This window comes from Crassostrea angulata, chromosome 4, assembly GCF_025612915.1.
Source record: "Crassostrea angulata isolate pt1a10 chromosome 4, ASM2561291v2, whole genome shotgun sequence".
NCBI classification, from domain to species: domain Eukaryota; kingdom Metazoa; phylum Mollusca; class Bivalvia; order Ostreida; family Ostreidae; genus Magallana; species Magallana angulata.
Window position 1 is genome coordinate 44499754 of NC_069114.1, and position 26878 is coordinate 44526631.

Below are 26878 nucleotides of genomic sequence, written 5' to 3' on the forward strand. Positions count from 1 at the left end.
CACGGTTCAAACAATATTTATTTACATACCAAATGAAAATTTATTTAGAAGTTTTTGTATTTGAATTTCCTTGCGCTCTCTCTCTCTCTCTCTCTCTCTCTCTCTCTCTCTCTCTCTCTCTCTCTCTCTCTCTGACTTGTTTGGCTGAAAAAGCGATTATTAAATATAAATATATGGAGATTTGTATAATTGCAAATGATATAAAATAAGATCTGGATTATAGCATTTGAAAATTGTGCGAGGTTTCCAAGAGACTTCCGAATGGAAAAAAGATAAATTGTAAAGAAATCTGTTTTTGTTCCTGTTAAAATATCTGAGTAAAAAAAAGATGATGTTTTAATGAAGGATTTCAATTGCATTTCCTTTAGCTGTGTACGTTTCTATAACATTGTAAAAATGTGATGGAAACAGTAACATGGGACAGATTACAGTCTACAGCATATCAGGGCCGGGCTTGAACATATTTAACAAGCAATAAAATTAGAACAAACAAAACAATTTATGAAATGAGCCAGAGATGATGAAATGGCATCTACTGATCTAGATGTTGCGGGGAGGTATGTCGATGTTCAACCCGATATCGACAGCGTCTTTTAATTTGCGGTTTATATTCATCGAAATGTGGTACTAGAATGCTTGTACTCTTCTTTACATGTGATGCACACTTGTTACCCGCAAATGTAAGACCATTTCCCAAATAATACCTTTTTATATCATAAGTTTAAATACATTTTTTTTACAAAATATAGAAAACAATACAAAAACTACCTAGGAATCTATATTCAGGTGAATGTTTTGGTCCATTGGCCCTCTTTTGTTTTAAATAATGCTTGCATTTTTGCACCTACTCGTATACTCAAAGAGTTGACACTGTTAACAGTTTCGTGGATTGAAATATTGTCTTCGAACGTTCGTCTTCGACACCCTGTTCGTTTAGTATATGCAGTCCGCATTCCAGCATGCTGATCTCTAGATTTTCTCTATTTCCTGAAAAAGGTCAAGCTATTTCATGATGAAGGACTACAATGTATAGAAACCGCTTCATAACTATCATCAGTAACAATGTTTTGCCAATTTTAATACTACTTGGAAACATTATCTATATATGTAAATGTGTCAACTAACTTCATCAATGCTCAATTTTTGTTAATGTCGGCAGAAAAATTATAGATGAAAAGACAAATAGCTTTGTAAAAATTACTTGAATCATTAACAGCGCAAAAATGCATTGCATTATACGCCTCTCAATATTTTTAGTACATGAGTATACAGCTATTCTTTCGTGTCACTGGAAGTGTTTTGAGGTCTACATCGCATCATAGGTTAAACACCGATTTTTCAGAATGACTTAACTGTTCTTTTTCGGATCATTTTTTTTTTCGTCGAGGTAAGAAAAAGTTTGGAACACCTGTATTCCACGCTATATGTGTCATTAGTTTACACTTTTGTTAATAGACTCTAATTTTTTATTCATTTGCATTGTGTATCTTAATATCATCATGTACAAGGAACGGAAAATTGGTAGTGTGTGCGGATTATCATCAAATAATGATTTGGGGGCGGGGGGGGGGGGGGGCTTGGTAATTTTATTTCCACAAAGTCAAGTTTGTTTTGTTAATAAGCCATGAGCGAAGGTCGAAGTGGCCAATCGGAACACTATTTTGAACTGCGCTTGCTTACATTTCGTGTAAAAATAATTCATAAAGACTCAAGCAGAACAATTCGTAAATGATTGACTTTATGATTCTCCTCTTTATTCCATCATGTAATAATTAGCAAAGATTTGTTATTCGTGTTATACGGTTTCTTTTTATTTGGATGGTTCTGCTCCAACACACAAGCTACTTCACAAGAATCAAGTTAACTTTCATAGGCAATTGAAGACAAAAAGAAGAGCCAAAGTCTACATTCAAATTTTATTCAGACAATGGTAATTATTCACTTTTTTTCTCCGTGCAGTCTTTCCCGGTATATCCTGTTTCACACTTACAATAACTTCCCGTCTGGTGTTCCTTACACTGGCACGTGCAAGTGGACTCGTCCAATGCCGCGCCATTGAAGCAGTAAATATTACAACGACTGTCACAGTCAGCTCCTGTTAATACAACATAAATATCAGGTGTCATTATATTTACTTTAAGAAGCTGGATGGGCATCAAATTAAGGTATTCAATATATAACATCCACATTTTGTACCTAATTAATGAATGGCCCTATATTCTTAATTATGGTATCATTTTGTGGGTGTTATCAAATAAAATTACTCCACCATAATTTTGAGTATGGTCTAATTAATCACACCTTGAATTTGCACTGAAGTCTATTGGCAAAGTATGTTTTATTAAGAAATTCTAAAAAGGAACTTAAAATCCGTAAAAATCTTTTGGTTCATACATGCAGAAACTTTCTCTTTATCAAAATATGAAATAAACCGCAGATAGTTTGACGAATCTAAAAAACAAATAATTCATCTAGAGGAAATTACTTTGTTTTAAAAATCAACTTCCAAATGGCCGGCCTCTTATATGTAGTCAGACATGTGAATTTAGTTTATTTCAATTTCATTGTTATCTAGAAATACATACTTTATTTAACTAGTGTAAAATAATTCTCATTGTTCAATATCCCTTCATTATTCATTGAATTCCTTTAAATGTAGACATAGGTGTTTGTATTTTTAAACCTCTAATTAAGTAACAAAGAATTCATTACATTTTGCCTTCAATTTTGATGATTTTTTGATATTTAAACAAAGCTTATCTTTAAGAGGAAATCAATATGTAAGTTCTCCAAAACCAGGTCCCAGATTTATAAAGCAAACTTAGACTTAAGTGAAAAATTATATCTCTTGAATAAAAATACTGACAAAATTGAAATGCTATTAAAAGTGTCTTGATAATGTTTTCAATTATAAATTTCCATTGTCATTTTATGATAAACCATTATTTTATGACTGGTTGAAATTTTGACTAAAGTCTGAAATTTCTTTATGATCCCGAGGCCTACAACGTTTATCCTACCATCTAACGGTATGCTAATATTTTATGAATAGTTACGTTGGAGTGAACTTTTTGGGTTTAAACATTTTTGAGATGCAAATGACAAATTTCTTAAACAGATCTTCTCACATCAATTTTCTGATACCGAATAAAATTTGGATTGAAATTGAATGTTTATTTTGAAAGTTGAATACTTTATACAGGATCTTTCATGATTTGGGTGGGTATATGATTTCTATCTAGCGAGTTGTGTTATTTCTATTCCCGAGGCTTGGTGAGGGGATAGTAAACACAATACGAGTTTGATATAAATCATTAACTTTTGCAGATCATAAGAGATTTTATTACCACATGTTTACTACGTCTCTTGTGAAATCTTATTTTTTTCTGTAAAAATTATTAAATTGTGAGCCCCACAGCATATTTACTGCAAGACGTCAACAACTTTACGCCAATTTTCCTTAACGATTTAACAAAGATACTTTAACATTTTATTTTCGAAACTATTTTTTATCATTTCATGAATAAAACGGCAAAAAATGCTTCACAAGTACAACTCCACACTTTTCAACTAAATATTTTTTGTACTTTTATTTTACGTCAATCAAGAACCATAACCATGAGGTCACATGACGTAAGAAAACAGTGTAATATCATCAATTAATTACATGAGTGATATCCACCGCATACTGAGCTAAACATGTGATAAAATTATTTATATAACGTAAAATTTGCATCAATGTACAACATACATGGCATCATTCTCGCATATATCCTCTCGTTCTATTTTTGTTAACACAACTGTAAAATACACAAAATATCCCATATATTTTAATACCGTAAAATCCAGTAGGACAGTCACAAGTACGTAGTTTAAGGTTGTATGTCCCGTTATTCTTACATTCACCTTAAATAAATGTTAAAATAAATCTTGTAGAATTAGTTGTATTTAACAATACATAGACAATGACCTTTGTCACTCTAAAAAACTTAAACCCTTATTTACTTAATATGTTGTTATCATTCTGTACCGTTAATATTAATGAAGGTTGATAGCAATAAAATGTCTTTTTAACACTTTTATACACGATTTGCAAAGGAAATTTTGTTCTACAAATTGATGGATTATATTTTCAAACATGCATTTTAGACAATATAAGATAACGTACTTTATATAATCTTTTATTCCTATTGATTAAAACTAAGAATATAACATAATCATATTGAATCAGCTGTTTATTAAAACTCACCAGTTTTGGGTAAAGAATAAGCGTAATGAATGCCTTTGTTTTCCAAAGCGTTCTTTTGATAAAGCTGAAATCAATAAAAAAAAAATGCAATTACGGAACATTTTCATTTGGTAGAAAAATATTGCTTTGAAGACTTTTTGTAACCGGCTTTGGCCGATCACTGTTGTGTCCATATGAGGCATCCGGCAAATGCGTACACGTGCGCACACATTCCGCTTGCATAAGTAGTTCTTATTTAAAAACTTGAAGCTTTGGTTTAGTTTTTATACAAGTTGCTGTCCTTTAAAAAAGGACTACAATACGTGGACAATTTGCATGTGTTTCCAACGAAAACGTGAAAGCCTTAAGATTATCAGAGATTCCACCGACTCTAGCCCTCTGCTTTTAACCACTAAATTTGTACGGTGTATTACGTATACATGTATGTATATAGCCCTGACTTTTTATCTCAGAATTTTAAGGGTTCATACTCCTAAAATAATTATGATCTATCTATGAATGAAGTTTGCATGGAAAGTATCAGGCATTCGGTGAATTCTACTATTTGCGCACACATAACGATTCGCACTATTTTGTTAACTATGCAGTGACAGCTGTAAATTAAAAATTTCATATTTTGACGCATTTTTCTTGAGATTTAAACTTTTATACAGTGACATAATTATTCAATCATACTTAAATGCTTTAAAAAATTTAATCAGGAAGTTCTCTAGCCTCGCCTACTATAAAAGTAAAGTTAAGTTACATATGTATTCGGAAAACAACAAAACATTGCAAATTATGCTATTTGATGCATGATGTAGTTTCGGCATTACATTAACTTATCTCATAATACTGATAATTCATATCACATGCCAATCATTTCTTTAAAAGGAATACTTTGTTTCTGTGCTGTTTACCGACAACTTTACAATTACAGCGCCTTTGAACTTATGTGTGCATATGGCACGGAATCCCGAACCCGATTCAGATAAACGTGTGCTAGCCTGGTTCCCTAAGCTACCCACTACGCACAGGAACCAGGCTAGCTCATGCGCAGGCTGAATTTTCCCCATAGCATCCGGTTTAACCTCGCTTATATATTTTCTGCGTGGACCTCAGGGTCCACGCAATAATATTTCATTCAGGTTTTTTCCTTCATTCATTTACCTTAAGAGATGCAAACATACATTAAATACAGTTCGACCTATTTATTCACGAATGCACATTTTGTCTCACGCGTAAGAATTTCGATCGAAATTCATTCAGTAATGCAGTTGACCTCGATGAACTGACCTCGATCATAAGAAGATGCTCCATGAACTGACCTCGATCTATTGATGTTGCATAATAGTAGCTTGATTTATAAACAAGGTTACGTTATAATGCGACCTCAGTAGCAAGCTATGGTGGCATTCAATGTTTTTTCAGGCGCATTAAATTATTTTATTACAACTCTTTCTTTGTATACGTATTAATGCTCCTTGAAGATCCCTACTCAGTATTCTAAAGAAGAAGAAGAAGAAGAAGATACATTAACATTTAATAATTACCTTAAAAATATAAAACTACAAGGAGTTTACGAACGGCTTTCCCCAAATTTATTTCAAAATTAAATTTGTTGACGGTTTATAATGATGAAAATATGGTGTACAGATTTCAAATAATCTATATTTTGTAAAAATACTGTACTTTTTAAATTATTTTACATCAAACTGATCATGTTGCTTGCTTCTAGCTATCTATATATCATTATTTCCGATCATTCCTTTAAAAGGAATACTTGTTTCAGAGCTTACCTACGTTGATGAATCGAGGTAATCTTATTAAATAATACGTAATGTCTATGACCTAGTTTAATAACCATGCATATTGCCTCAATATTTCTCTTTATAATCACTAATAGATTAATAGAACAAGTTTGTAAAAATTACCATTTCAAAGTTTCTTCTCACATGGTGATGAAATGTTAAGTTTTGAAAATTTTAATCAATTTTTGAATGTGGATTAAAGTAAGTAAGTTTCTTTATGTGTATTCCTACCTTGATGATAGCAGGCTCGGAGATAGGTCCCGTTGTATACAAGTACTCAATGTATTTATAATGCCAGTAGGTGTTCGCAAAATTGACCGGATTTTTACTCTCATCCGTGTTCCACACCCAGCTGCTTCCAACATGGCTGACGATAACGGGGACGTCATCTTTATCGTACATCTCTTGTGTAATGAAAAAGTCAAACTGTAAGAGAGAGAGAGAGAGAGAGAGAGAGAGAGAGAGAGAGAGAGAGAGAGAGAGACGGGGAATACATCGAAATAAAGAGTAAAAGAGAAAGATAAAATTTAAGTGAACGAGTGAGAGAGAGACATAAAGAGAGAAAATGAGAGTTAAAATGATAAGGAATTTAATCACGACTATAAATTGACAATGCCTGGATGTTAGCTTGACATAGTATCTGAGTTGAACATATTTTATTGACTAATGATGCCAAAAGGATTGGACACACTTTCCAGAAACTTAGAGAGTTCTCTCCTTGTACATGATATATTACAATTACAATTCCATACAATGCTAGTTAACATTTATAACAGTTATAGAACACTTAGTGAACGCAAAAAAAACATTAGTTGTGAATGATGTAATACTGTGCAAATCTAGAATTAAAATTAGTATGGGTAAGAAAGTTATGCAAATGATTTAAAAACTTAGATAAATCTTCCACACTTTTGTATAAGTGTATGAACTTCTTTAGATATTTTTATATTTTCATATATCATATATTTCATATATCATCATGAGATAAAGTTTTGTCACCTCAAAGTACCTCAATTGTATTCAAAAAGTTCAATGATAAAAGGTCATACAGAAATTGTTGTCTTAATTCATAATGAATATTTTTTACAAACGAAATGTAAAAGTAATGAGCATGTTCCAATCCATCTTCCACATAAATGCATTGGGTTGGCTCATATGTTACATCGATAAAGATCATAATTGAGAACACAGCTATGCCTTTATTTCGTATGAATGATATTTAAATTTTTTTACCAAAAGAGAAAGTATCTTATCCAGCGTTTTCTTTTATCAAAATCAATAGGTTAATAGCAGGGAAAACTATCAGATTAATAGACTTTTTTGTATAATAACGATGATTATTGACAGTGAATACATCTTTACTTACCTATGAAGTTATTTTCCATTATCCAATAGTTAAACCAAATTTGAATATTATATGCTCCTTTCGGTATCCCAATCATTAGAGTTCTATTACCTGCAAAAAATTGTTTTTATCTACATTTAAATATTAGTAACCCTTTTTGGAAATTGTGTACAGGATGACAATAATTTTATTATACTTATAAAAACCCATTGAAAAGACATTAAAGCATTATATCTGGCATTGGTTAAAAGTTTCAATGTTACAATATAGAATGAATTTGTATCCCATTAGATACGGAGTGGATACGTATTAAAACATAGTAACACTTCCGTTAGGGCTGCAGTATTGTTGTTTTATATCTAGGCGGCAATACCGGCATATTTACATGTAATTGTACTACAAAGGTAAAGTTAAATGTCGCGAAACAAGTTACCTTCTCCGGGTATACCCGTGAATGTTCCCTGTATGACGTCACATGTGGACCCATCCCCACCACAAACACCACATTCATCAAACTCTTTTGTCCCTCCAAGGAAAGCATCGTCGCACCCAAAGATCTAAACATAAAGATATAACATAAACATGCAAGCATTAAAAGAAAATCTAAAAACAGTGAAACAGAAAGTGAATTTTAAGTACATTTGTATGTGCTTGCAGTGCTAGGTAATATATAGCCTTTTTTTTTGCTTTCTAAATTCTATAAGTTTATCATCTCAGGACAAACGTCGCTCCTGGATTTTATTCCTGTTCTAATTTTGCCCTGAGAAGATTCATCGAAAGCAACTTCGAGCTTTTTTATTACGGAAAATTGAATAATCTTTTTATTTGTAAAATCCTAATAAAGTAGGAGTTCGAACCCAGAAATAGTTAGTCTTGAATTCAATATTGCTGATGCCTTTTAGCATCAAAAAATGCACGAGTGTTCAGATCCCAATTACTAAAAAAGTATCAAAATAATTTCATAAATAGTAGATATCAGTAGAAAACTTAGAGACAAGATTTTTTTTACTTGCCCTGCAATATCCCTCCAAACAAATAGGAGTGAGGCCCTTCTTTCTTGGCCAAGGTGAGCTCATGAAATCCATGTACTTAATTACTTTGGCATCGCATGGGGTACCGTGTGGCATTAAGCCGAATCTTGTGAAATATGGCGATTTGAAATCACCCACTTCTTTACATCTAACTTCACACACATAATTTCCTAGTAAAAAGGATGAAATGGGTTCTTACAACATAATTTTAATGAATCAATTACAGTCTGTCCCGAGTTATTGCTTCCATCAATTTTTGATGATTTTTAATGAAAATACAGATACCTGTGAAAGAAATAAATCTGCAATCGATGAAAGGGAATATATCCAAGATATCTTCATTGAACAATTATCCCTTTTCACTCATAAAATTTCACAGCAACGAAAACAATTTTCTTACGGAGATCTGTAATGGGAAACGTTTACATCTTTTCTCCATTCGGAATACACTTGGAATACATAGCGCGATTTTTTAACGTTATCATCCGGGCTTATTAATGGCTGATGCAATGTAAAATTTCCGTAGACTTTCAATTTTAGGATGTGTATTGAAACCTGAAGCGGTAGAGGGGGCGTTTTAAAATAGATAATATGGATATTTTTCATATTAGTGGATGAACGTAGTTTGAGCACAAAAGTATTTACTATTATTGAAATATCAAGCAAAAAGTGGTGGAAGCAAAAACGCGGGACAGAGTACTCAGTATATCCATTCTGAATTATTTTATACCGTTCAAAAAACATGGAAAAAATTAAGGTTTATACGACATATTTATATTACAAAAAGGAATGACGAGTAAATACTAATAAAGCATAAATTTAAGCATGCGTGGCTATTTCTCACCAGAATGACTGTATCTATCCCCCGTTGAATTATACTCTGACGAATTCAACACTTTATTTTCAAGCATTGTAAGACACGTTTCTGAAGCTCTCTGTTTAATCAGATCTGCCTGTTTTGGACTATCATCTGAACATGGCTAGAACAGAAAATAATTCAAACTAGACACGATCTCGTTGCGAGCAACGAGGAGGTCTTCCGTCCGATTTTTAGAATACGGAATGACCTTGCTCTTGATCTTCGTCAACGAAACGTATCTGGAAATGGAAGCGGGGTCTAAGAGTAATGGGTGAAAGACTATCTACCCCTTTTGTGTCCATTTTTTAAGGGATCAGCTCATTTTCATTCATTTTAGTTAAAAGGTATTTGTGTGTACTGCTAATAAGTGTTTAGAAATTGGTTATCGTTTTTGAGATATATGTTGAAAATCGTTTCGATAGCTGGTCCTAAACTCCTTTTAGGGTCAAGATAACAAACAATATATGGTTGTACATTGTTAAGCACATTATTTTGAGTATCTTTTGTTAAATACTGCTTTTCGGAATGTCCTCCATTTTGAGATATAGAGGATCAGAGTTTTGGACTTCTGGTCCCTTAAAATCCCTAATTACGTAACGTAGGAGTAAATGATCATTGCCATGTATAGGTAAATAACGTTAGAATAAACATAATTGCCTCTATAATGGATCAAAAAATATTTCACAGTAAATATTTATCATTAAAAGTCTTTAGAGCCCCCTCAGCCCCTTATTTGAAGGGCCAGCCCTTTTTTATGATTTCATAAGAATGTGTTTGTCAATTGAAACACATTTTGTTCAACAAGTGTTTGAAATTATGTACCGTTCTGTAGATATCTGGAGAGGGTCGATTTAGGGGCCGACCCTGTACTCCTTTTAAGGACCATATCACACATAAAATATGGTTGCATATTGTTAAGCTTAATTTTTTAGCATCTTTTGCTCAATATTGCTTATCAAAATGTTTCTCCATTTAGAGATATTGAGCATCAAAGTGTTGGACTTCTGGCCCCTTATAATCCCTTATTACGTAATATAGGAGTAAATGATTGCCATGTAGAGGTGAATAACGTTAGAATAAACATAATTGTTTTTATAAGGTACCACAAAATATTTTACAGTAAAAAGTTATCATCAAAAGATTTTAGAGCCTTATCGGCCCCTAATTTGAAGGGCCAGCCCCTTTTTCTTGATCTTATATGAAAGCTCGTGTCAATTCAAACACATTTTGTTCAACAAGTGTTTAGAAATTATGTACCGTTCTGGAGATATCTGGAGAGGGTCGTTTTAGGGGCCGACCTTGTAACTCCTTTCAGGGACCGCATAACAAAGAAATGATTGTGGCAGATTGATAAGCTCAATATTTTGAGCATCTTTTGTTCAATATTGCTTCTCAAAATGTTTCTCCATTTAGAGATATTGAGCATCAAAGTTTTGGACTTCTGGCCCCTTAAAATCCCTAATTACGTAATATAGGAGTAAATGATTGCCATGTATATGTGAATAACGTTAGAATAAACATAATTGCTTCTATGACGTATCACAAAATATTTTACAGTAACAAGTTATCATCAAAAGACTTTAGAGCCTTATCGGCCCCTAATTTGAAGGGCCAGCCCCTTTTTCTTGATCTTAAATGAAAGCTCGTGTCAATTCAAACACATTTTGTTCAACAAGTGTTTAGAAATTATGTACCGTTCTGGAGATATCTGGAGAGGGTCGTTTTAGGGGCCGACCCTGTAACTCCCTTCAGGGACCGCATAACAAAGAAATGATTGTGGCAGATTGATAAGCTCAATATTTTGAGCATCTTTTGTTCAATATTGCTTATAAAAATATTTCTCCATTTAGAGATATTGAGCATCAAAGTTTTGGACTTCTGGCCCCTTAAAACCCCTAATTACGTAATATAGGAGTAAATGATTGCCATGTATAGGTGAATAACGTTAGAATAAACATAATTGCTTCTATAACGTATTACAAAATATTTCACATTAAAAAGTTATCATCAAAAGACTTTAGAGCCTTATCGGCCCCTAATTTGAAGAACCAGCCCCTTTTTCTTGATCTCAAATTAAAGCTCTTGTAAAAATAAATTTTAATTGCTCTACATGTTTTAACAAAATATTTTCGAGAAAAGAGATAATTAAAGAAAACCAAGAAAAATCAGTACATTTTTTATATCTCAATTTTCGGGTCCAGGCGAGCTTCGGCGCCTTTTGCGCCAAACATAAATGGCTCACTTTAGACAAAACTACAATCATTCGTCTACAATTCCTGAAAATTTGAATTTGATATCTTTTATCGTTTAGGAGGAGTTCGACGGACAAGCTGACCCTCTAAAAATCGCTAAAACGTCAATATCTCTGAAACGGAAGTGACGTCATCAAAATAAAAAATTTCCAATAAGGTTCAGATTAATATCTATTAGATCTGAAAGTTTCATGAAAATCGGCCCAGCCATTTCCGAGAACTCGCGTGCACAAAATTTGTAAGAAAAAAAAACAAAAATAATAATAATAGGGAAGAAGAAACCGAAGAAAAACAATAAGGTCTTCCGTTGGAAACGGAAGACCTTAATAAGAAGAACTAGAGCAAAGCTCGTTGCAAAGCAACGAGTGGGTCTTCCGTTAATGTCGGAAGTAAAGCTGGAAGTTCCTGTAAGAAGCAGAGCTCTTAAACCAATAACAAGAGTAACGATAATAAAAATATGAAAAAAATCGAATTATTCCTGGTACGACATAACAAAATCCGAATGATTTTAAGTACGAATTAACAAAAACCTTTCTGTTTTCAAGAACGACTTAACCAAAAAATCCGAATGTGTTCAAGTACGACTTAACAATTATTTTTGGTACGAGTTAATTTTACTTTGAACATAACGCTATTTTCTTAACCAAGAACTTGGAATCAAAATTTCCGGAAAACTCAATTTTTAAATCCCAATATTATTGTAATGCATCGTCCGATTTTAAAACGGATTTTAGTTTAAAATTAAGCATAAAAAAACTTCGTTGTTGCTTTATGATTAATATCAAATTATTGGTGAGAAAAGAGTTATTATAAAAAGACTTAATAGCCTTTCAAGCCCCTAATTTGAGGGGTCAGCCCCTTTTTCTTGATATCAAATAAAAGGTCTCGCTAATCTAAACATATTTTGTTCTACAAGTGTTCACAAATTGTAAAACTTTATCGAGATATCTAAACAACTGTGTTTTAGGGGCTGATCTTTTAACCCCTTATCGGGGCCACTAACAACAACATTTTTGGTATCATTTTGTTAAGAACATTATTTTGAACAACTTTTGTTCTACAGTGCTATTCAAAATATTTCTCCTTTTTCTGATATTAATGATCAAATTTTTCAACTTCTGGCCTCTTGAAACCCCTAATTACGTAACATATGACTAAGGTATTGTACTGTATAGATAAACAGCTGTACAATGAACATTTTTGCTTCTATAATTAGTAACAAAATATTGTTCAGTAAAGATTTATTGTAAGAATACTTTAGAGCCATCTTGGCCCCTGATTTTAGGGGCCAGCCCCTTTTTCTTGATATCAAATTAAAGGTCTTGCAAATATAAACATATTTTGTTCAACAAGTGTTTAGGAATTGTTAACCTTTCTCAAGCTATCTATATAAATATGTTTTAGGGGCCGACCCTTAAACTCCATTCCGGGGCCACCAACAACAAAATTTTAGTATTTGTATTGTTGAGAACATTATTTTAAATAACTTTTGTTCTACAGTGCTATTCAAAATATTTCTCCTTTTTCTGATATTAATGATCAAATTTTTCAACTTCTGGCCCCTTGAAACCCCCAATTACGTAACACATGACTAAGGTATTGTACTGAATAGATAAACAGCTGTACAGTGAACATTTTTGCTTCTATAATTAATAACAAAATATTGTTCAGTAAAAAGTTATTGTAAGAATACTTTAGAGCCATCTTGGCCCCTAAGTTGAGGGGCCAGCCCCTTTTTCTTGATATCAAATTAAAGGTCTTGCAAAATTAAACAACTTTTGCAGTATATGTTTTAATAAAATATTTATACATCAAAAGATATCATAGAAAATGTGCGAAAATTTCGTGAAAAAATTTGGTGCTAATTTTCAGGTTCAGGCGAGCTTTGAGGCCTTGAGCAATTTTCACAATTGGAAGCATGGGGGTACATCTACATACATTCATCTACAATCCCTGAAAATTTCAAGCTTCTATCTTGATTAGTTTTGGAGAAGATGCGTGGACAAAATGACCCTTAAAAATTTACAAAATCGTCAATATCTGAAACCGGAAGTGACGTCATCATTTGAAAATTTAATAATATGTAGCACCGATCATGCTTTATCAGTCCTAAAAATTTTGTGCATATCGGTTGTGCAGTTTTTGAGAAATAGCGCTCCAAAAAAGTCAGAAAAAGAAAAAAAAGAATAATAAAGAAAAAGAAACCGTAGAATAACAAGAGGGTCTTCCGTTGGAAACGGAAGACCCTAATTATTATAGTATTAGTAAATGGTGTCTCTTTGGTTTTCTTTACTGGTTTCTCTATGCATTATAGTGGCAGCTGGAAATGTTACACTAACCTCAGAATTACAAATCTTGGCTTCATTTGCATTGCTATCCCCTCCTTCACAGCCTGGGTGGTTTATTGGGCTGTCAATGTTAGATAATGATGCATTTACATTGGTATAAACCATGTTTTTAGACTATGGAGTTAAATTAAACTTGAAACTTCATATAGGTAAAAATCTTCTTTACAGTTCATATATATCATAGTCCAATGATACGCTTCACTGAATTTAATAAACAGTTGATCAAAAGCTAGTCTGAGCCTTTTATATGTTTTAATACTATTCAGCAAATATTTGATAATAATTGTGCATAAAAATGAGTCAAAAAATCACCTTAGATTGTTGCATCTTCGGCGTATGTATGTTACCCCCACCCCACATGTTCTGGAGCAGGACTGCCACGCTCCCCAAGGACCCCATCCTCCTGGTCTGATGATTTTAGGGGTTTGTCTGGCATCTGCAAACGTGGTACAAGTTAGTTTAAAGCAAATCTATGAAAAACCACCGATGTTTAACCAATACATAATTCTAAACAAGAAAACTAAACAATCTCACGAGATATGAAAGGATGTTCAACATTTTTTCTTTAAAAATCAAATGAAAAGAAGAGTAAGTGAGATCATCTCCGTCCTAAAAAATAGTTTTTTCATCTTTTAGACGAAAACATAAATTAAATCAAGCTATCATTTTTACAAGTGAATGCTCTGACTCAACGCACTTTTCCTTCGCCACAGTAGGAGCCGGGTATGTCCTGCCATCCATGGTTAAACATCCGGCCGTATAGGGATCCCTCCGTAAGATTCACACAACTGTAAGCCTCGCAGTGGTACCAAAAATGGGCGTATAAAAATTCTATGTTATATATTCTATATGTTTCTTAATTAATCAATCTTCAATTATTAGTAAGGATGAATGGTCAATGAATTAATCATCAGATCTACCTTGTGAAAAATCTTCCTTTTTTTTGCTTTAAGATTAGTGTTTTTCCCTAAATCTGTAGACAATTTTAGGTCTTTTTAAAACGAATTGTATAGTGTGATATTGCCAACGACCGTTAAGTCCTCTTAACTGCGTTAAGGATGAAGAGTTTGTTAAGACTTACCGAGTTATATTCAAACTTTCTTAAAAAGAAGTTTGGACCGTATCTATTCTCACAGATGTCATCTGGACTGTATTCCTGACCTAATTTAAGAATATTTTTACAAAAAGTTAATTATTTACATATCAAGTTTTAAATGTGGTTGTAGGTTTCTTTAGAAAAGGATAAATAAAATCATATTCGTAATAATACAACATGTAACTAAAAAAATAAAAATGATTATTCTGGTATTAATTAAACAGTAGGGAATCATTCTATGAGTATTATGAGGTGATAATTTCAGTCAGAGCGTGATCAAACCAATAAAGCCCGAAGGACTTTATGATAGATTTGACCATGCCCCTTTCCCCCTCCACCGAAATTATCACCTCATAATAGTCAAAGAATGATCCCTTATTACTTATATTAATATAATTTTTAGCAACTGTACGATTAAACATAAGAATATTGACATATCAATGTGATGTCTTTTAATTTTGCAAACCCTGTTGCGTGCCAACGATTCGTCATTTGAATATACTGGACTGTGAATACAAAATCTATTTGTAGTGTTATCACAGACAAAGGCACTGAAAAATGTAAATTATGAATAAAACTTTCAGTAATTGTAGGATTTAATATTAGTTTATTGTTTATGCAAACCCCGAATGCGCCCCAACATTACGTCTTTGGCAATTATTGGACTGACAGGTACATAACAAAATTATCACAGACATATACATTGGAAAATGTCAGTATCAGTCATTTGACTTGAGGACCATGATGCTTTATGATATACTAGTTAAGAATAGATAAATTAGTTATTTACCAATCAAAGATGAGCTCAGCTCAGCTAAAGCTTCAGCTTCTCTGAACACACATTGTGCTTTCTCAAATCTGTATCAAAGAAAAATGATTTTCCTCATTTAATAAATACATAATTTTATGTATACACATAAAATATTTTTATTTTATCAGTTATCGAATTGAGGTTTGTGTTCAAAATGGCATGCATTACACGATGATGCAGGCGCAAAGTGACTTTCAGACAACATGGTAAACGGAAACGTCCATATTGCATACATGTTTAATCAATTAATCAATCACACTATCAATCGCGATCAAAAAATGATCAATCAGATACTTTTTTATGAACCCCTGTATTCCAGCAGTGTGTTAAATTCTTCGTAAGGAATATGACAGCTGCAGTTGGCGTTTAAAAAATTGACATTATAAATGTAGGGTTACCGTAAAGGATATGTTTAATAAATATTAGATGAAGGGTTAGGTTCGTTACGTTACATGAATTGAAATAACAATGATATAATTGTTTGTACACACAATATCATACGATACGCTGGTTTTGTAGTTTTATAGCTCTGTTTATATTTACTTTCTATCTATTTCTAGAAATACCCACTGAAGAAAGTTATGAAGATCGTTGACGCTACATGAACTCCATCCTGCGCCGTATCCTCCCATAATACCTACGTCATTTCTGTAACACCTGCCCGCGTCATGGTCCATTCCCAAACTAATACAAAAGTAAATAAAAAATACAGGCTCAACCGATATATGCCATTCCACCATAGTCTGCAGGCACCCGGAACAGTTTCAAAAGTACATTAAATGACCAATGATAAGGCACATGTATATAAATATTGTACACCCGAGACGCTTGTAGAATTCTGCTAATAATAAAAGATATGTATTTGTTCAATAAAACATCTTCTAACGCCTTTCAAAAATATTGCATGTATCTATATCGTACTTACGCTGTGTGAGCACATCTGATGTCATATTTGTGAGAAACGTTTCTTGTACCCTGACAGAAACTGGAGAGGGTTTCATGTAGCTTTTTTGACATGTTGTAAAAGCTCTACAATATAATAAGAGATACATGTAAAGAGATACTTAGAAGTTCAAAAGATTACTTTCTTACAACTAGTCATTAAAGAAAATATAGAGAACTTACCGGATTAGTCTCCCAAAACTCAAGATTCTTGATCTTTAGTTTGATGTTGTATCCAAGTGTCTCAGATCTAGAAAACACCATTTGCGCCTCATGAACAAACAATATTATGACATAAAAAATATGTTTTGTCTGTCTGTTTGTATGTTTACTTTTGTTTTGACTGTTTGTCCATTAACCTGTCTGACTGAAATTTCATGTATGTTACCCCGTTGTACTTTAAAATCATCAGCTCGACCCTAATGGACACGTCCGTAGACGGGAACTGTGCTGTAAAGGAGCTATCTGTGTACACTCCTAGTTCTATTGCCACAACCTTTGTTGTCAACTTAGTAGTCCTCAATGGAGGTTCCTCTTCATCATTTTTTGATGGAAGCATATCTGTGATAACAAGACTATGTCAGTATAAAATCCCTTTGCTAAATGTTTCCAGCCTTATTGCATTTGCAATTATTATAACAAAACAAAACTAGTTAATTTAAAATCTTTTGATATATAACTTTTTATTTGGTATGTTAATGTTTTAGTTTGTCATTTTTCTTTAATTTTAGAACTGTTTTCCTGCTCAGAGAAATTGAAATGTTTTGTTTTGGGTTTTTTTTGTTTGTTTTTTGTTATTTTTTTTTTGCTCTAACGGAACTTCCCTCACGTGTATAACAAATAGATGTAGTGTTGACTAAAACATCCTTTGGCACTTTAACACGAGTTTTATCTGGCAGTTTTTCAAACAGATAATGATAATTGATCTCACCGACTGAATGTGTCCATTTAAGAACTTCGTTAAACATCCAATAGCAATTACAGTAACCCCCCCCACCCCCCCCCCCCAAAAAAAAACCAATATAATAATCAACCTATAAAAATAACTTAACAAACATTTATAATTTAGCATACCAAAGTTTAAAAAAATGAATGGTTGGAATTTTACACCTTTTATTCCCATATAAATTCAATACTGAACTGCTCGTTTATTTTAAAGCTTATCGGAAAAAATATGTACATAATTTTCTACAGTTGAAATATTTTCCACCTTGTTAAAAAATCAACATATTATACAGTTATTTATGGTTTCCCATCAAGTTTGCATCATTGTAGGTGATCTTTGTTTCAATTAAAAACGTTTTAGAGAGACTCGACACACAATATGCCAAAGAAGCAACATAAAACATTCACTGTAACAAGTCAATCCAATGCATATAGGTTTAAGCCTTATACTGTGTTCCACACATTTTAGCACCATCTAATGAAATCTGATTGCCAGTTATTACGAATTTCCTTTGTTTCCTCGGAATGGACTGATGACTGCAAAGACTCTATGGAGTGGACACTATGTCGTTGAGAGTCCTATCTGGATCACAGATGAGACCAAAACATAACGCTGAATACAAGAGAGACAAATTTTAAATGTGCTATATCAATTTAGATCAAACATATAGGATTTTACTTCATCAGTTATATTTCTAAGTCGTGAAGGAAGGCTCGATGTTTTATTTTGAGAATTACTGTATAACACATAAGAAGTATATGTATATTTTTACCTCATGATATCATTTATCTGGATTGTAGCCTATTACAATTGCCACAAATGTTAAAGTATTCTAGATTTCAAATTCACCCAAGGTTAATAGAGAATACTCTTTGTTCATGACATTCTAAGTGTACTATGTCATCCAGGTTTGTGTAATTTCTAATTGTTGAATTGTTGTAGAAATCATATAAAAATGTAAAATTGAAAGACATAATACACCTGAATTTATGTGCTGCCTAAATTTCCCCTTATGATACATGTTTGTCAGCCCATACCTCACAGTTCACCAAACCTGGATGGAAGTACCTGTCCCATGATTACGGAGTCAGTAAGTTACACCAGGGGGGAAGCATGGTGTCTTTAACCAGCCCCAACAACAAGGATCTCACTATTATTATAGAAACAATGGTAAGAATTCAAAATAATAACAACAAACTCTGAGTTTATTTACTGTCCAACTTCATTGAGTTTCAAGACAAATAAAGGATTTAGAATTTTAATCAATTGTTATACTAATTTGTTATACTAATAAGCCTCATATTACTTGCTCAACTTGAAAAATGTTAAACTATTATAACAAAACATCTTTTTGGAATATCAAATTTTAAGGGAAAAGCACATCTTAGAATGTATTGATAACAAATTACTGCATGACACAGTTACTTTCAACACACAGTTAATAAAACAAATTTACCGTTTTGATATCAATGGGATTTTCAACTTCTGTAATTTTGAAATTATTTGAGAAAACAAATTATATTTATAACGATGCAAAATTATGTCTCTTGTACATATATTTAATATCTAATGTTCTTTCAGAGTCATGACCATTCTATTTGTATTCGCACTACACTACCGCCATATTCTGTCAAACCACAAGATGTCACTATACAACTTAAAGGCAGCTATGTAAGTAAAAATATTTACATTTTCCATTGTCTTTGCCTGTGATAAGACTATGTATCGATTTTGTACTATAAAATCCATAATTTCAAAGGACGTATAATTGGGGCACCAGCGGTGTTTACTTACTTATTTTTAAATATTTAATCGTACAATGGCATAAAATTAAATAAATATAAGGAATAAGGAATCATTCTTTGAATATTATGAGGTAATTTAGGTCGGGCGTGATCAAATCTATCATACTAGATCTATTTAAGATTTTCACTACGTAATTCAAAAATTAACTTTTCATTTTTCTATTTGGTTATACACTAATTCAAATTGAAAATATATACTATGACTTTATTATTAAGCATATAATTGTATTTTGCATGCTATTGAAAGAAAAATTCAAAATATTCTAACTCCAAAAATATCTATTTAATGCACCCTGAATTTTTGGCATTATCAGGTTTGAATGCAAAATAAAAAAGAAATAATTTATCAAAGAAAGTTACCTAAAAGTGAAGAAGGTCGCATATGTCCTTAAAAAAAGTCCTCATTGGCCTATTTTGTAATCATTCAACTATGCTATAAAGAACAATACTGCAATTATTCTGTATGTGATCAAAATAATTATTGCAGGCAAGTATTTCAAGCGTATATGTGTGGAAGAGTAGCCTCCATTTTGGACAGAATACTTCCCAGTCTGACTTCTTCAGATCTTTTGGACAAGTCAAGGTATATTTAATTTATTCATTAAGGGTCCAAAGTCCTGATGGAAAACCATAATCATTTCTTCACAAAACTGTCGTAAAGAGATGTGGTGTTTGCTAAATTATGTTTAAATGGTGTGTCAAAATTGCATGTATTTCAAACATTTTCTGATGAAAGATTAAAATGTAAAAAAATAGTGTTTCATCCTAGAGTGATTGAACATGAAGAAGAAAATCTTTACAGGATACTCTCTGCCATTCAGTCAATAGAATACAAACTAAAAGGGCTGAACAGGTTACTGAATGGAGGAGTTGTTTTAACCAATCACCTTCAGTAACATTTCAGTCACCTTTAGTTTTTTAGCTTACTGAATAACCAGAGCTTCATTCTGTGTTTAACTCTTTGTTAAGGCTTTGAAGTTTCTTGCAAATATGATAAATTCTTGTTTCTTGTTATCTTGAGACTCTGTTGATACAAAATCTTTGGAATGTTATCAATAAATATTCATATGCCTTAAAAATCTAGGTAAACAATGGACAGATCAATATTCCTGTTAGTGATGATGAAGTGATCACCATTACAACATTGTCAACAGGACAAAAAGGACAATACCCAAGCTCTCCAGATGTAAAGCCATTCCCACTGCCATATAGTGAAAACGTTGATGGTTTGCACTGTTTATTTCATTTCACAGAATTTATTGTAATTGTAATAGATGCATATTAATTATCAACTTATCAACACTTTAAATAAAGGTAACAATTATCTTTTGCATGATAAGAAAAGTTCCAAATTTCAAGGATGCTGATATTTGCTCTAACATCATGATTCAAAAACTTTTCTGAACAGGATATCCTTATTTGTCTGAACCAAATAACTTTGCACAACAGACACGTGCATATGCAATTATGAAATCGTCAGACCCCTTCAGAAAACAGATTTTAACGCAGAATGTTTTGAATATTCCTGTTTCTTGGTGTCAAGCAGAGAAAGCAAATAAGTCTGTGAATATTATAGGCGATCATAACTGGTAAATGATCATTGTCATGGTAACTTTATTTGAAGGAGTTTAACAAATACTCGCAAATACATTGGTATATTTTCATTCAAAAACGCCTAAACTATCTCAATATGCCAATAAGAGGTAACGATAAACAAAGGCATACTTACTGGCATACACTTTGTTTGCTTGTTTAAATCTAATATTGCTTTCATGATCATCCAAGCAATAGAAAAATGTTATGAATTAGATATAACAAAAATGGTAAATTTTGAAGACAATTTTACGTATTTTAAGTGAATTTTGTTAAGTTGTGAAAAATACAAATCTGTCAGTGCATCATTTTCTAATGTTTTTTTCTGCTCTTGGATTTTATATTCTTGTGACTTACCGTGACCATGTCAAATAGTCTGTCTTTCAGTTTCCTTACAACTGACTTTCATAACTTTCTCCTCTTCTCTTCGGATTAAATCTATCAATATTAAAAGGGAAAATAGGATATTTTAATCTTGTTCTTTGTTTTCACTACATGTAAAGATATTTTTAGACGATTCTCTGTGAATTGCTGTACTAGTGCACACACCTTACACTCTTCTCCTTAAAACTGTACTTATCTACTTACGATAATTCAGATGTCATTCTGTCTATTCTTGCATCGTCATTTCAAGGAAATCATTTGAGTCATGTCTTTCTGTACGCACAGGGTACCAAGAAAATGTTGAGCCTTCACTCTTTGCTCAACAAGTAAGTGTGTTTGAAACCAGGAAATCTGAGGATCCTAGTCATGGAATGGTGGTGACCCAAGTCGTTACCTATCCACCTATATACTGGTGTATATTGAATCTAGTCTTTCCAATTGATCTCATAGGAAACTTTTCTTGGTATGTAGCAGCTGCTCTATCCTGTTCTTACGAGTCTTTCCTCCAACAATGATCACATTTCACTGCTGAAACATACTTGCACAAAAATTATCTCATTATTATGCACAAAGGACAGCACAGTGTTCTGTTGATATAATGATACATTCAAAACACGGGACATACCTTTCATTTCTTTTTCTAACAAAGACATGCTGTTATGCAAGGGATTTGTTTTTGCTTTTTGGATCACTAAAGGTTTTGTTAGTTTCAGACCTTGATCATTATTGTGTGTTTGAAGTCTTTCTGCTTACATCAACTTAAATGAGCTCTGTTTGCTACCTGTTGTCTTTAACATTGTTGTAAATTATAGTTTCCTCTTAAGGTGGCTCACTACACCCTGAAATATTTTCTCATATCAGCTGAAAATCACTTGATTATGAGATATATCATAATGGATAACAAGTATTTCTATCCAATAGGCAAAAAAATGTGCAATTTTGGATGAAAAATTACATTCTCGAAAATTTAATTCAGTAAACATGAACAAAAGCTCAAGGCGGATTCGAACTCATGATCACGAAGCCCAGTAATATAACCACTGAGTTTTGATGTTATGCACCCCCAATCGAACGATATGAACAGTTTGACAAAACATATAAATCGTAATCTTGTGACGTAGTGTGTTAAAAAGTATAAATCTAGGTGTAGTGAGGTACCTTAAACCGAATCACTGATCAAAATTTTCTCGAATTGAGTACATTTTAGTACGTTTGGCCATTAAGAGATAAAAAAGAAGCCACAATGAGAGATAACATTTTAAGTTAAAAATATCAAGGATGTTATCTTTTTTTCGAAAGAAACAACAAGTTGAGAATCTGTTATAAGTTGAGTTACACAGTAAAACTATTGAAAGCTTAAATCAATATTGATTTGATATAAGTTATGTGTATTTGTTAAACTTCTTCAGCTAACAATATCAAAACGTTTTGAAAACTATTTTGCTAGTGCATATAAAATTAACCTTACTATATATATTTACACCGATTATAATTAAATTACTTTTTGAAAAAGAAAATCTCTGAGATAAATCTGTAACATAATCTTAATCTATACGTAAATGAAATATTATTCTATTGAACATGTCTATTAAGAAAGATATAAAAATATGGCCTTAATTTGTATTTTTTTAACTACCCATTCTTTGACATGAGTACCTGTGTTTTTGTAGGACTGATATTTCTGTGACTGTCGAGACACAAATCCCCAAGGTCAGTGGAAGTTCAGGGACATTTGTTGCTGTCAGGGTGGATCAAGGGGGATGCAATGCTTGGGAAGCCAAGGGGATTTTTCTCTTTATACTTACTGATCAGCAGAAATTTGTTCTTGCTAATGACTTGTGTAAGTAGTCATGTATTTTTTTTTATTTTTTTTTTATTGGGTTTTTCATTTCACAACATATGTACATATATAACATAATAATGATTGGAACATTTATATAAACATATTACATAATCTTTATACTATTTCTACTTAATAGTACAATTTTGTATATTTCGTATGAAGTGAAGCTGATTTTGAGAGAGAGAGAGAGAGAGAGAGAGAGAGAGAAGGAGAGAGAGAGAGAGATTATGCAGGTGGATTACAATACAAGTATGGACTATGCTATACTGAAAACAAATGAAATGATATGAGGGTTCACAACGATCAAAAAAACAAAAAACAGAAAAATTAAACTTATCTCTATAACTACAATTTTTCACAGATATTCTGCCAGTGGCTTTCGTATTCCTTATAATTACATCTTTTCAACAGCAAATATTTTTCAGTTAAGATTCTTTCTGTTATGACCTTTTTCAAGGCATGTATATTTGGTGTCGGATTACTTTTATATTTACATGACAAAATATATTGCTTCACAATAAGAGCTATCAGGTTAAAAAATTTATAACTTCTCTTTTTTTGTATTTTCCAAAAAGAATTGATTGAATATCAGATGTAATCGAGATTTCAAACTGTGTAAAAATCCACTCTTCAACATCACACCACAATTCTTTTACTATTTTACATTCATAAAATAAATGACTAATACTTTCTTCATCTTTTTTACAAAAGGTGCAAACAGCAGATGTAATCGAGATTTCAAACTGTGTAAAAATCCACTCTTCAACATCACACCACAATTCTTTTACTATTTTACATTCATAAAATAAATGACTAATACTTTCTTCATCTTTTTTACAACAGGTGCAAACAGCAGATTCTGCTTTTTTTTTTATATTAAAAAAGATATTTATTTGTAGGGACAATCCTATGAAGTTTTTGATATTGCAGCCAATGTAGTTTTGATTCCTGTGTACACTTAAAAGGGAGTTCAAAAAGTCTATTCCAAGAAGTTTGTGAATAGTTATAACCCTTTTCTCTCCATTTTGATATCGATGTACATATTTCTATTTGTGTGTCTAATAGTATGTTGTACATGGGTTTACAACCTTTACAAGTAGTTATAAACAATAGAATATGATTAGGGACAATTGGTCCATATTGTAATGTGTTCTGTAGGTTTGGTAAGTGTATATCTTGTGTATGTAGTCTGGTTGTAACTGCAGTTCTTAAACTTGCATACTCTATGAAATTTGTCTTTGGATTAATGTGTTTCAATTCATCAAAGTTTCTAAATGTTTCATCTATATTAAACATATCACTAACAAAAATAAATCCTTTATTAACATAACTTTTGATAAATATTGATTTATTGTCTATGGTGATTTTGGGATTGTGCCATATATTATCATTTATAATTTTGGGTTTACTAAGTGGCGTTTGTTCAATTATTTTTAACCAGCTGAGGAGCACTTCTTTCCAAAAAGAATCATGTATTTTTATTTCCAAAGTTTTGTTCTGTATTTGATTTAAATGCCCTTTTTATTCCGAAATTATTTAAATTTTAGTCTCTCTTTTTCTGTTGTTGTTTTTTTAATTAATTTAAGTGTATTGTTATACTCGCATTTAGATTTTAATAATTTTTGGTTACAGCTCGTACAAAAGTTATTAAAGAAGGATCAGTTAATGTATCAACAAATGGATGGAATAATATAAGCATCACTGTCAAAGTAAGTATACTGCTGGTAAGAGAGGGAAATAAGTAGTACTGTGTAAACACTTGCGTGTGTTTGAACGAAAAATTACCGACAATGTTTAGTAATATACGTTATAGGTCTTTTTTATCCCTACTTTCTGTACTTATGGTATACATTTACTCAAAAGACATGATCAAAGAACCAGTGACTATATAGAGTCGTGTATACAGGTACGTATCCTTAACCAACTAAGCGATCTTTTCTACTTTTCACCATGCATCGCTAATAAGGGAGATGCATTTTGAAAATTTAAAAGTAATTTTAATCATAATTTGTAAACATGCATGGCTATTAAGCACACAAGCATTTGCGAGATTGGCAATATTTACTTTACCAAATTACAACAAAGCCGATATGGATGACGCGCGAGTTATTGATAGATTAAAATTCGTGGAGTTGAACCATTGTCAAAATGTGGATGTGTTTCTAGTTGACAACATTGATACAATTTCTCTTTCCTTCTCAGAATTCTACCGCTGTTGGCAGTGTGAATGGAGTTCCTTTGTTTACAACAACCATTCCATCCAAACCATCCAATGGATTTGTTGCCATAGGTACAGATTCTTTTGGCATAGCAAGTTTTGATAATTTTAAGATGATGAGCTCCAAGGATATTGATATTTCAAAACTTAAAACATCCCAAGAACTTAAATTTGTAGAAGATACACAATTATATTTTAAGCCAAAAAGAAATATGCCATAATTGATTTTACTGATGTTCATTTACTAGCCGATTGTTAAATGTGTAAGACTGTGATATGTTAATCAAAATGGTCCATTGTTTTACAACTGTAAACTGTCCTGCTAGGTAAAATATTCGTGCAATAAATATTTGCGAAATTCTCGAGTACCTATGCTGAAGAATTGTTCTCTTAAATGATTACACGCAATATATTGTACTTTCATTTGTAATATATTGAACTACATGGAACTAACTGCATACGAATGAAATGTGTTTGATTTTACACAACTTTCTACAAATGTTTTCGTTTCGCATCACTGTATGAATGTTTATGAATATATGTATTTAGATATATGTGTTTCAGCTGATAAACAATTTATTATGTAAAATCTACGGAGTTTTCCCCTATAAAATTTTGTTTTAGAAAAGAGACGACATTTTAGGAAGGTAATAAATGAATTAATGTAAATGGTTTTAAGAAGTTATCTTTATTTAATGAAAATAATTCCTAGAATATTACATTATTATTTCTCAATTTGATTTCATTTATCTTAACTATAAAATTGAATCCGTTAATAATCATGATGTATTTTGTACGAAAGGAGACTTATATCAGCCTCTTTATTAAACCGCGGCCTGAATTGGTTCATTCGGAAAAATATGCTTGACTCACAATGTCAGTCAATAATTTTTTTGTTTTGTCATCGATTCTTATTTAATGACATTATATGTAAGCAACGCACTGTGCGATTGCATGGGATATTTTACACTTGAATAAACAAATATGATATCAAAATATAGATTTATTAATTTATTATTTTCGCTTTAGTATCCAATCATTAAATCTTTAAGTTTAGTAAGATAGATATAAATTTTTGAAAAAAGAGCTTTAAAATTGTAACAATGCTTTAACGCAAGAGTAAGGCACCTTTAGTATGATTATATTTCAGTTTTATATTGAATTACAACCTGTGATCACCAGTTACATGCAGCAAAATACTTGGGTCAAAAAGACATTCTTGTTTGTGTGAACGATGTGGCCCATGTATAAACTACTTGCTGTTATTGTTTTTAATTTCAAACCATGTAAATCGATTTAATTTTTTAAGAGTACATTCTCAGTTTTGCAATGAACATTATTGTACTAATACAAAAATGGTGTGTAG

General features: G+C 32.0%; 2 protein-coding genes across 2 annotated transcripts; one reads left to right on the forward strand and one right to left on the reverse strand.

Annotated features, from left to right (window-relative positions):
- Positions 1 to 1898: 1898 nt before the first annotated feature.
- LOC128182288 (A disintegrin and metalloproteinase with thrombospondin motifs 6-like) lies at positions 1899 to 17282 on the reverse strand. The gene is made up of 17 exons (XM_052850873.1): positions 17056 to 17282; positions 16907 to 16973; positions 16707 to 16810; positions 16325 to 16465; positions 15761 to 15828; positions 14957 to 15035; positions 14572 to 14680; positions 14187 to 14344; positions 13866 to 13935; positions 9260 to 9395; positions 8398 to 8585; positions 7818 to 7941; positions 7406 to 7495; positions 6271 to 6443; positions 4250 to 4313; positions 3838 to 3906; positions 1899 to 2095 (listed from the first exon to the last, which is right to left on the reverse strand). Exons 1-17 carry the CDS (start codon positions 17280 to 17282, stop codon positions 1935 to 1937), a joined length of 2028 nt encoding a protein of 675 aa, XP_052706833.1. The 3' UTR covers positions 1899 to 1934.
- Positions 17283 to 18671: 1389 nt separating this feature from the next.
- On the forward strand, positions 18672 to 26487 carry LOC128182289 (galactocerebrosidase-like; the record flags this gene model as incomplete). The annotated part of the gene is made up of 8 exons (XM_052850874.1): positions 18672 to 18839; positions 19251 to 19340; positions 19962 to 20057; positions 20559 to 20700; positions 20883 to 21063; positions 23122 to 23291; positions 24927 to 25003; positions 25497 to 26487. Coding segments are annotated over 8 exons (1161 nt in total), but the record flags the coding sequence as incomplete, so codon positions are not given.
- Between the last annotated feature and the right edge of the window lie 391 nt (positions 26488 to 26878).

Coding starts and splice junctions, on each gene's coding strand:
- LOC128182288 (XM_052850873.1), bottom strand. CDS start 17,282: ATGCTTCCATCAAAAAATGATGAAGAGGAACCTCCATTGAGGACTACT. Junction 14,345..14,571: donor CCTACTGTGGCGAAGGAAAA/GTGCGTTGAGTC, acceptor GGTTTTTCATAG/ATTTGCTTTAAACTAACTTG. Junction 7,942..8,397: donor GTTTGGAGGGATATTGCAGG/GCAAGTAAAAAA, acceptor CTTTATGTTTAG/ATCTTTGGGTGCGACGATGC.